Source organism: Perkinsus marinus (genome assembly GCF_000006405.1).
Source record: "Perkinsus marinus ATCC 50983 genomic scaffold scf_1104296936976, whole genome shotgun sequence".
Classification (NCBI taxonomy): domain Eukaryota; phylum Perkinsozoa; order Perkinsida; family Perkinsidae; genus Perkinsus; species Perkinsus marinus.
In genome coordinates, this window is record NW_003213971.1 from 214,840 (window position 1) to 226,232 (window position 11,393).

An 11,393-nucleotide genomic window follows, 5' to 3' on the forward strand; every position below is an offset into this window, starting at 1 on the left:
CTTAACATTGCTGTCTCTGCAAATTCAGTGTTTGTGTTCACTTGCAGACCAAGGAGTGTTACACTATAGCTCATTCATCACTGGACAACTTCGTGACAACACGATCTATACACTTTTACATCTCGAGGCTGACACAAGCTATAACTAATGTTGAGTACTGACGCCGTTATACGCCGGTAGCGTAATGCCATGATCGAATCAGCTGTGGAGGACTGCAGTTAGATTAAAACGCTGCATTCTTTAGTACGATGCATTTCGAAAAAAAGGAAGCCGTGAAGAGCCGTCACTAGCCCATATCGACGATTGAACAATATTGATAGTAACCGTGGTACTGTATCACTATGGAATTCCCTGACATCCCATTCATGCGGAATGTTCACTCTTGGGAACAATCAACGTGCTTTACCAGAGCTATTATTATCGACTGTGCAGAGGCAACGATTCATCGCTGATGAAGAATTCTTCAGGGAAGACTAAGAAAACCCCCGAGTGTGAACTCTATCACCCTATACACGTAATATGGTGACGGCCCACTCCCCCCCTCGGAATCCTCTAGCGGTAAAGACTTTACGGTAAAGCAGCGAACTGCTCTGTGAAGTGGCAAATTGTTCAAGTTTAAAATGAGCGATTCGCTGATTTGCCCTGTTCGCGAGCAGAATAGCTCAATTTTGTTACATTGCGACACGCGACATAGCGCCAACCTTCATTTATTATAACAGTTTTCTAACAAACAACAGTCGAGCAAACTTCGTTATACAATGTGGCAATTTAGCGTTCATCCAAGTTGGATCTCGCTGCTCCGCTCTTTTGGATATCAGCCAGTGCGTTCTTACACGCAACACCAACAAGAAGTTTACATTCGAATGAATTGATACTTCCTCGCTATGCGCTACTTTGTGACGAGGCACCATATCACGCACACATCAACAGTGGAGGTCTTACCGATGTGAAGTCGTTTCCGGGGCCCGGACGCGATTTTCTATTATGGAAAACCTCATTTAGGGAGGGGAAAACCACCACGGCTAGGCCTAAGCTCAACCCTCAACGGCTTGATAAATTCGATGAACACCAACGAAAATTACGTACCTTCTGCGTTACGCAGATGGTCTGCATAGTTAAAGTTTTCACAGGAAATGTGGTAATCGCGGAATAGGAGAAATTCGTTACACCTACAAATGCATGGACTAGATTTTCAAAACCAAAGGCGAATTAGAGTCCCCGCCGACAAAGCGGTCGATACTGCTGAGCGCGACAGGTGACCTGGGGGGGCGCGGTTCGTGATGACGCATTGATAGGAGAACCATCACGAATCGTAATTCATGATATCGTGACACCAAGATGCTTCTGGCGCAAGAGTGAAGACGGACGGGTCAATACCTCTCCCGATTGGTATTGACTTTCGTTCTCGGGATTCTCAAAGGTCTGAGAATCCTATAACAAATCCCTTTCCCTTGTGGCAAACTCAGTGTGCACAATTCACCCTATGGATTGAATTTTCTGCATACCGGCACAGACTAGTGAGGCGATGGTCGGCTGATTTCGGACCATCCATAGTGTAGCTGGTTTGCCCGCGGATGGATCAGAGTGGAGAACTGGAGATTGGCGAATGATTCAATCATTCGAACAGATCTCGAGGATGAATGAAGATTATGAATTCTTAGTTTTGACTCAGGAACGACTATTCGTTATATGAACGGCGTACAGTTTCACGAGGATGAGCCAAACCCCCCGTAGTGCTTTGTCGTACTCCAATAGATCAGACAATAAGCTCATGTTGCCTCGTACTTTTGAACACAATACTTATTGTGAATCTTGAAATCTTGCAATCCCTCAACACAGTTGTTAAGTCACGCTTAATAAGCCGGCATCGAGTGACGTACGGCAGCCCTGCTTGCAGCTCATGACACATCCTTTCTACTCGCGACTTTAATAATTGTGAAAATTATATATACAGTCTGGCCGTCGGTCATGGTGCCGCTTATATCGAGTAGTAGTAGAGACGTCAGAAACAGAGAGAGCAGTAGCCATATATACGATTCCTCTATCATGCCACTCGTAATATCATAGTCACTACGTCACCTTTATGCAGACATCTAGAGCCTTTTGGGCAATATACCTATAAGTAAGCAAAAGGGCGATCCCCGGTTCGATCCCCGGCAAGGGCATTTCTTACTTCACATCAGCATCCTGCTCTTTCAACAAAACGTCCTTCACAGTAGGCTCCAAAGATTGTGTAACCATCATAGGGTTCTCCAGTTTATGATTCTCCAGCATCCATATCAAACACTCGCAAGCCGCGAACCTGGCAAGATCTCATCCATCACTCAAGACACTTTCCTTTTCCCACCCTACCTAACATTAGGTACTGGATCCTTAGTAGCCTCAACCAACACCGGTATGATATGCTTCTCGACTTGCTCTGAGCTCATCACATAGGTCAACCGAGGCAACTGAGATCACCAATCACAAGAAGTTGAAAATAATAATAATATGTTACTGCTTGTAGGGTAGTCAGTCGCCCGCTATATCCTTGTCCGTGAACTTGCTTATATTGATCAACGATCTTGGGCAAAAGGTGTTCCTCAGTCCACACCGAACCAAAGACCTCGGATATCGGCTGAGATGAATTAATAATATACGAACAATGACCTTTCAAGCATCGCCATCAATAGCATTGCTCAGCATCATAATATATTCTATGGAGTATAACCATGTTACGATTTACTATAAGTGGTATATATTTTATCGACATAATATCTACTATATTGGAGTATATTAAGTGGCGTAAAACTCGGTGAAAAACGCGATATTCGTGGTGATATGCAGTAGTCGTGAAATATGTTTTTCACTAGGGTGTGTTTTTTCATATCTTTTCTTCACTTTTTTCTAAACTCAGTGGCTTTATGATAATACGATCATGCGGTTTACGTTTATCTCAACAGGTTACCAGTAGATGACAGACTACGACCAGAATGATCTTCTACAACTCAAGAAACGCCGAACAACACTTTCAATACCATTAACATTATAACCAATCTGCATAAATATTTCAGAACAGTTCTACTACTACTCACCTGTATATTGGCAATAACAGCCTCTCTAACACTATATACACTGTCGTTGAGGCTGCTAAGAAAGAGCTTCTCTAACTTCTGTTGAAATAACTCTGGCCCGAACAACTGAGCTAACCTGATAGAAATCAAACCTCATACCATCATCGTCCAACTTCCCCGTTACTTAGGCATCTGTTCAATAACAGCCAGTCGTATTCTCCATTGATTATCCATAATAAGCGATTGCACCGTACCCAGGACAGAGCCCACCATAGTGTCCAGACCCAGCACCTACCAACATTACCACTACCACTCCATTCCCTAATTCTCCCCTACCCCGCATATAGTAGCCGCTTGCGAGACCATGTTCAGCCTCACAGTGTGATGCTCATCTTTCATGAGGTCCAATATTAAGTTCAATAGGGATTTCTGTGTATCTTCTTGCCCTACCAAAACTCTCTCAACTCCTCCGCTCCTAAGACTCCCCTCCCCCCTTACTACCGAGCACCTCAGCAACATCGCCGATAATATTCGCAAGAGCCGCTCTCACCGGCTGAGATTGGTCCAAAGCCAACTTGGAAAACTGTGGCACGATAAACGTTTCGAGCTGATCCACCTAATAGGTAACCACACTGACCATCATCATACCATCACAAACGTACCGTTAAAACCGAGACGCATTTCTTCACCGCCTCGACAGCCGCGATGCGGATGTCCTGTTCGGGATCACTGAGCAAACCAGTGAAGGGTTGCAACAACTCCGATGTTGTCAATTCCGACCTGAACAACATCTTATTTTTAAAAACTTAATTATTGCATTACCCCAAAGCCCGACAAAGCCTGTCAAAGTACTTGGCTACTAGCAGCCTAACCCTCCATGAACGGTCGGTGAAGAACGATGTCAATGCCCATACTAGATATTGCCTGATAGCAGTTCGAAGAGGAGTGGTATTAATTCTGCGTAGAAGCTGCATAATCGTATATTTACCTATTTTCGTCCTCAGTAAACTTCTCCGCCAGCACCATAGTAGAGTGCACGCAGGCCTCCCTATAGAAAAAAAGGACAATGTAACGACGTATTTCGCTGGAAAATATTCTAGTCAACTTTTCACAACAACATCTTTTCCAATAGCATCCGAGGCTAAACTCCTTTTCCATGATAGGGAACCGGACAACCCTACAACTATCACAGGCTATGCTACTTCAACAACCAATCGAGACATGACTGCAAGCACAGCATAGACCCCCGATATGACATTGGACATAATACGATACGCATGATAACCAGACCCAATGCGGTTCGCACGGCCAAACACACGAAAAACAAATGCCAACAGTAGATCCCACCGTATACTGCAGCAATCGTTTAATGATGATGATGATCTACTTGACGACATTGGGTTAAACTCACCAACTTTCAAACAAACCGGGTATAAAATTAATTTTCTTGCTATTTCATTAAAGCCATGGGTAAAATGTTAACCAAATGGATGAAAAATTAAATTTGTCGGTAAAATATTAATTCTACCTGAAAATGCTGTGGTATCATCCTTATTCTACTACGACCGAGAATTTCGAAAAAGATGGTATGAATAACTACTATACCAATAATAAAAATACTACCGTATAGAATCTTGTACATCATCAGTAGCCTGTGCCCGATGAATTCCCAATAGCTCTGCTATGATAGCCGCCTTGTCAACCACTTGAAATAAGTACCTAAGTGACCCTTATCCCAATCCGGCTGGAACATAACCCTACCTAGTCTGTTGTGCTGCAGCCCTCCGTACCATAGGCGTATCATCATTGACAAGGACAGCGAATAGCCGTCTAATCTCAGCCTTCTGCGGATCAGAGCAGTGACAGTATAGGCCTGGATAGACGATTTGACCAAGGAGTGGTATGGATAATAACTCACCAGGAGCCAGACTGCATACACTGACTTTTGCTGTGAACCATTCACCCGCTGCTAACCTGAACCAACTTCATCATTCCTATGAGAGTATCCAATTTCCCATTACCTGACTAGTGCTGGGAAGCAGTATTGTTGACATATACTCTCGCTGTTCTCAGCAATTTTCACGAGGCCAGCAACCGCAGCATTCCTGATGACAGTCTCGTCCTGTCTGGCAAGGCACTCCAGTGGAGGAACGAGAGCCTGTTGTTGATGATATGATGGACGAGGTAGAGGAATAAGGACTCTACCTCATAATGGCCGTCCACGTGGCTTATAAGGTTGGGCATACTCAGGGCCAAGGCATATAGGACCTGCAGGAGGCCGTTGATAGTATGGCTACTACTCCTACTACTATTGATAGTATGACTACTACTCCTACTACTATTGATAGTATGACTACTACTCCTACTACTATTGATAGTATGACTACTACTCCTACTACTATTGATAGTATGACTACTTCTCCTACTACTATTGATAGTATGGCTACTACTCCTACTACTATTGATAGTATGACTACTACTCCTACTAGGTTCCAACACTACTACCTCGTCATCATCATAGCATATCCCTTTAGCCTGTATAGCATCCATTATTAGTGGTATCTGATACAAAACTTCCCCTTCGAGTAGAGCCTTTCTATGTTCTTACCAACATCGATACGGTCTTCTGAGGTCCGATATGACTCGCTATAAGATGCACCCTTCTGGCGCACTTAGCCCTTTCACAGGAGTCTTCATTCTGCAATTCCTCCTTGAAAAATTCTACTGCATCAAAATTAGGGTCGATCTGAACTGCTAGAGTGGCAGCAGTAGCAGCAGCGGCGGCGGTCGGCGTTCTCTCCTGGGCCACGACGGAATTCTCCATGACTTCTTCTGGTGTGGTTGGAGGAGAGTCCGTAGTGGAAGTAGCAGGCTTGTTGCCTGTATCGAGAGGCACTGCTGATGCCATTGACTACTAAAGATAGGCCTATACAGTGTAAGGGAGAGAAACAATGTGAATCGACCAACGGTCAGTGAAGGCGAGAGCGTTTTCATGTTCGAAGGTCACCTTTTATTGTGATATGTTCCTCTACGCGAAATGTTATATATCTGAGCGCTAGACACACACGTGAATAGAGTCGATGAAAGTTGAGAAAAAATATTTTAAAATGACCTCACCGGGATTCGAACCTGGGCCGGCAGATTCAAAGGAAAGAAAATCATTGTGCTCCGACATGGGTGACGTCACTCCAGATTGTTGTAGGTGATCCTCCAACCAGACGCTTCTAGCTTGGGTATCTTTCCAGCTCTGTACGTGACCATTTAGGTCGTCCATGTTAATCTCACTGCGTGGAAAGGCGGATGCAATCGTTTTTTGCCCGGTTAGTTTTTCATATGGTTGTTCCATTACCACCAACATCAGCGCAAGGAGAGGCCTCTGAGGACCTACTGCGGATAATGAAGCCGGCCAAATATTGCACCATAGGCCTTTGGATTCTAGTGCCTATCAGACTCATTCTGGATGGGCCGTTCAACTGTTTGGCTATACTGTAATAATAACCGGGTGCTCAGTTGACCAAAAGTGAATCTTAAAATTGACTCTGGAATTCTTCCTTATTTGTAAGCGAGAGGGGTTTTCGGCTGCGGAATGATTTCACTGAATTACTCCTAGGTTTCCGTAGGATAATTGTGGTTCGGTCTTTTGATAGGTTCTCTGCGCTCTCCTGTACTTACCTACTCATGAACGATCCCAGTATGGCCACATGTTATTCCTGTCTCTTCAATTCCCCTTTGGGTGCATGTGGGCCTGGTGGTCTGCAGTGTCTCTTACCAGCAATATTCATCTGTAAGTTGCCCACTAGTGGAGAGCTCATCTGACCGCTACTACTCTCAGGTGTGATAAATTGCGTCTTTGACGGTATCCGCTTCTTTAGTATGATTTCCACTTCGATCCATTTGGCCAAGCTAGGGTTCGTTGTTCCAATGTTACTGGAGATATCTTTACTATTCTCATTCATCCTACAGGTAGTATTAGGAGCCAGTGTATACGGGGCTCGACTTGAATTGTCTGGTTTTGCACGGAGCTCAAAAATCGATTTTGATTTTTTTTGGATTTTTTCGTCGCTATTTTGAAAATTTTTGGAGTTCAGCAACGACTTTACTCTTCACATCACATCTCGTTTTGGGGCCGGTATGCCATCCGCGACTCCAACGAGTCGTGCCTTGATGAAGTCTTGACCGTATTGCATTGCGCTGGTGGAATGAGAGACGAGATACGCGCGATGGCATATCTGCCCCTCGAGCGGGATTGGAGCATTTTCGGCTGAGAAGTCGAGGTATATCTTCCGGTGGCGCAATTGTCTCCTGGAGAAATTGATTGCATTAAAGAATACATTGTGGTGGCATAGGTGCCCCAAGTGGAGTTCTATTGATCGCACTAACGCATATCTTGGGGTGCCATCGTTACTCCTATTGGAGAAATTGATTTCACTGGAGCATATCTTACGGTGGCATAGTTGCCCCAGTTACCGAAATTGACTGCACTGTTGTATATATGACGGTGGCATAGTTGCCCCAGCCACAGAAATTGACTGCACTGTTGCATATATGACGGTGGCATAGTTGCCCCAGCCACAGAAATTGACTGCACTAGTGCATATATGACGGTGGCAGAGTTGCCCCGGCCACAGAAATTGACTGCACTAGTGCATATATGACGGTGGCATAGTTGCCCCAGCCACAGAAATTGACTGCACTAGTGCATATATGACGGTGGCATAGTTGCCCCAGCCACAGGGATTGACTGCACTGTTGCATATATGACGGTGGCATAGTTGCCCCAGCCACAGAAATTGACTGCACTAGTGCATATATGACGGTGGCATAGTTGCCCCAGCCACAGGGATTGACTGCACTGTTGCATATATGACGGTGGCATAGTTGCCCCAGCCACAGGGATTGACTGCACTGTTGCATATATGACGGTGGCATAGTTGCCCCAGCCACAGAAATTGACTGCACTAGTGCATATCTTACGGTGGCATAGTTGCCCCAGTTACCGAAATTGACTGCACTGTTGCATATATGACGGTGGCATAGTTGCCCCAGCCACAGAAATTGACTGCACTGTTGCATATATGACGGTGGCATAGTTGCCCCAGCCACAGAAATTGACTGCACTAGTGCATATATGACGGTGGCAGAGTTGCCCCGGCCACAGAAATTGACTGCACTAGTGCATATATGACGGTGGCATAGTTGCCCCAGCCACAGAAATTGACTGCACTAGTGCATATATGACGGTGGCATAGTTGCCCCAGCCACAGGGATTGACTGCACTGTTGCATATATGACGGTGGCATAGTTGCCCCAGCCACAGAAATTGACTGCACTAGTGCATATATGACGGTGGCATAGTTGCCCCAGCCACAGGGATTGACTGCACTGTTGCATATATGACGGTGGCATAGTTGCCCCAGCCACAGGGATTGACTGCACTGTTGCATATATGACGGTGGCATAGTTGCCCCAGCCACAGAAATTGACTGCACTAGTGCATATATGACGGTGGCATAGTTGCCCCAGCCACAGAAATTGACTGCACTAGTGCATATATGACGGTGGCATAGTTGCCCCAGTGAGAGAGCAAAGACCAGCAGCATAGTGTGGGAGTATACCACTTCTCATGATACCATCTACTCCTCCAATTCAGGGTGTGATAAGCTGGGTGGCATACAGAGCGTTTAAGCATATCAATAGTAGTACAGAAGGAGAAGGAGTATCATCACAGCCTTTCTTAGGAGGTAAGCTCAAAGGGAACTACAGGGGAACTGCTACACTGTTCTTAGGTGATCCTTATGCTATTGGTCAACCGCCGGCCGGACCTGTGTCATATCAGACAACATTTGGTGAGAGCTGGGAAGGTTTTCGTTATGAGAATAGTAGTAGTGATAGGGTTAGTGAGCATTCATTTGAAAGTCGAGCGCAGTGGCGCAAAATATGGAGGAATACGAGGAAAAATGTCGTAGGCCGGAGGAAGCGCCAGGAGCGCACTTTAGTTCGAAATGTCTTCGTACCACAACTGGAGGGCAGAGCTGCGTAGATGAGTTGTGGTGCTATTGGCGTTAGAACTCCTCAAGTTTCTGTAGTGTCACCAGGATCTTATTTTGCTGTCTCCAGTTGATTTTCCACTCTCGCTTGCTTGCAGGAGTGCCCTCAGCCCCCTCTGAAGGTGCGCCCACCGGCGGCCTAGTGAACCAGCCATCAGGAAGACCGAGTGGGAACAGTCGTGGCTTTGTCCCATTCGGCGGTCAGGGTAGACAGCTGGGTGGTGATTGAGGAGGATAGTAGTGAAGTATAGTATTATCCTCGTATAGTAACTATAGCGATACACTCGTGTGACTGTTTCTTGCTGATATCGATTTGAGTATAGTGGGGGAGTTCCTCATCACGAGAATAGTATAATTCATATCATCATGCCCCCATTGGCCCCTCCTGTTGGGCCCATTAGGATTCTGCCGGCTATGCTATGCCGCTCCTCAACAGTCCTCATAACTCGAACCACAATACCCCCAATACGGAGGTTACCCTTCCGAGGTAGGCGCCAGCTCGAAGGGACTTGTGGCTCTTTCGCTGTCGATCGATCATCACTATGATATAGCCTGATTCTGTGCGGATTCAGTTTCAACGTCGTCGAGTCCATCCCATCTCTTGTGCAGGTTTTTCCAGCAGTAGTGGTAGCAGCGAGAGAGTTGACCGAGAAGGCCGTCCAGCGATGTTAAGAGGTACTACACTGGAGTGGTGGCAGCTCACGCTTAAGGTTCATGACAGGCGCTTTCAATGACGTCAGCAGCAGCAATGCAACGACACAAAGGATGGGAGGTAGTTTACTAAGGGGGTACGCAGTCTTCTCGATATGATATTCGTAGCTTCGACGGGTGTAGATGAGGCCTCAGCTGCTGTCAAAGAAGACATGAAGCAGCGGTATGATGCTGGTACGGTAGACGATGCAGCAGAAGGCAGTAATGGGAAGGGTGAGGCAGATGGCTGAGTGGGTAGTGACTCTGGGCTCAGGTGGACTGCCGTCAGCGGATCCTAGCCAGAACAAGTCTAAGGAGGAGGAGGAGCGGAAGGACGCCCGATCGACTGTTTTGCGCCGTCTCACCTTTCCTGCACTACCCGCAGCGTTGAGGATAACGTACCCTGAAGTAGGCTGCCTGGAATTTAGAAAAGGGTTGGCGGCTAGAAAGGGTACATGCACTGCGAATGGATTTGAAACATTATTCGGTTCAAGGCTTGGAGGGCGAATGGTCGTTGATGAGTATTGTGAACCAACAGTGTCGGCACGTTGTTCGGATGAGGCTCGAATTCTCGGGAGAATGGGCACTGCTTATTTTTGGGGCGCGCGGTCTTAATAAAGATAGAAGCATGGAAAGGGCTTCGCATTTGAGTTTGCCTCTCTTATGGTCGTTACGGTCACACCCTGTTTGTTGTTAGGTGAAGAAATATGGTCGGAAAGCGGCAATAAAAGCTCGAAAGGTTGCCTGGTGGACTCTTAATATGACGGGGAGATTTGCCCTTGGAACATTGAGGCTGACTTGGTCGTTTATAAAAAATGTAATACATGGGATAGAACCAGGGGTCTTTGGGTTTGGAGCACGTGCCGCTTCCGTTCAGCCACGAATCGTTTTACAATGGTGGGCGGATCTAAAAGAGGCTCTCCATCATATGTCGGCGTGGGTGAAGAACGGGTCGAAGCTTTTCGGCAAGAATGTACAACTTTCAACACAACTAGTCATGAAGTGAGTGCGTTGGAGGATTTCACCCAAAATCTTCGCAGTGCGAAGACATATCTTTCTCAGGCAGGCCCGTGGATACCAGCTCACGTTGAGAGAACACAAGCTCCTGGTAGGTGTTGTCGCTGCTTCGATCGGCTCATATTTAGTGCAGGTGCGGACGGTCACGGACCTTTTCAAGCTAGTACCATTCTCTTTGTTCATCATCATACCATTCGCCGGTGAGTTAACTCAATCGCTGAAACTGCTAAAGCTTCTATGGAGGTTGATGATGACTGCATGTTTTGTTTTTGTATTCAGAGTTGGCGTTGCCGATTGCCTTGCGGCTCTTCCCTAATATGTTGCCCTCTACGTTTAGTGATAAAAAGTCGGATCACGCACAGTTGATGCGCAGAATGAAGTGAGTGCTCTTTGGTGGAGGGTTGGTTGAGTGGGTGAGCGTGTGGCCTTTCATTTCTGAGGTTGCGGGTTCGATTCTTGGTGATGCTGTTTTTCAGGGCAAAGGGAGATATGGCAGGGTTTTTCAATGAAGTCATTGCAGAGAAGAACAAACAGATACTAGAAGAACAGTCAAGCAAGTTCCGGTAAGTTGTGGTATGATAATGCT

At 46.1% G+C, this 11,393-nt stretch overlaps 3 protein-coding genes across 3 annotated transcripts in view; 2 read left to right on the forward strand and 1 right to left on the reverse strand.

Annotated features, from left to right (window-relative positions):
* The window catches only part of Pmar_PMAR001398 (hypothetical protein), a gene marked incomplete at both ends in the record, with an annotated part of 894 nt that extends 825 nt beyond the window's left edge, over nt 1-69 (forward strand). Inside the window, one exon of the mRNA XM_002783506.1 lies at nt 1-69. Coding sequence (XP_002783552.1) covers nt 1-69 — 69 coding nt within the window.
* A 1,780-nt stretch (nt 70-1,849) lies between these two features.
* Nucleotides 1,850-5,981, reverse strand: Pmar_PMAR001399 (protein phosphatase PP2A regulatory subunit A, putative). Its single transcript, XM_002783507.1, has 18 exons — nt 5,662-5,981; nt 5,559-5,615; nt 5,259-5,321; nt 5,075-5,211; nt 4,972-5,027; nt 4,815-4,926; nt 4,677-4,772; nt 4,042-4,101; nt 3,876-3,977; nt 3,716-3,833; nt 3,552-3,669; nt 3,390-3,499; nt 3,238-3,344; nt 3,075-3,189; nt 2,498-2,617; nt 2,353-2,450; nt 2,174-2,302; nt 1,850-2,116 (listed from the first exon to the last, which is right to left on the reverse strand). Exons 1-18 carry the CDS (start codon nt 5,959-5,961, stop codon nt 2,071-2,073), a joined length of 1,944 nt encoding a protein of 647 aa, XP_002783553.1. The 5' UTR covers nt 5,962-5,981; the 3' UTR covers nt 1,850-2,070.
* A 4,737-nt stretch (nt 5,982-10,718) lies between these two features.
* Pmar_PMAR001400 (leucine zipper-ef-hand containing transmembrane protein, putative) overlaps nt 10,719-11,393 on the forward strand; it is a gene marked incomplete at both ends in the record, with an annotated part of 1,748 nt that continues 1,073 nt past the window's right edge. The window contains 5 exons of the mRNA XM_002783508.1: nt 10,719-10,792; nt 10,853-10,898; nt 10,941-11,007; nt 11,087-11,186; nt 11,284-11,370. Of these exons, the coding sequence (XP_002783554.1) occupies nt 10,719-10,792; nt 10,853-10,898; nt 10,941-11,007; nt 11,087-11,186; nt 11,284-11,370 (374 nt within the window). The remainder of the gene's footprint in view (nt 10,793-10,852; nt 10,899-10,940; nt 11,008-11,086; nt 11,187-11,283; nt 11,371-11,393) is intronic.

Coding starts and splice junctions, on each gene's coding strand:
- Pmar_PMAR001399 (XM_002783507.1), bottom strand. CDS start 5,961: ATGGCATCAGCAGTGCCTCTCGATACAGGCAACAAGCCTGCTACTTCC. Junction 2,451..2,497: donor GACTGACTACCCTACAAGCA/GTAACATATTAT, acceptor TGGTGATCTCAG/TTGCCTCGGTTGACCTATGT. Junction 2,303..2,352: donor GATCCAGTACCTAATGTTAG/GTAGGGTGGGAA, acceptor AGATCTTGCCAG/GTTCGCGGCTTGCGAGTGTT.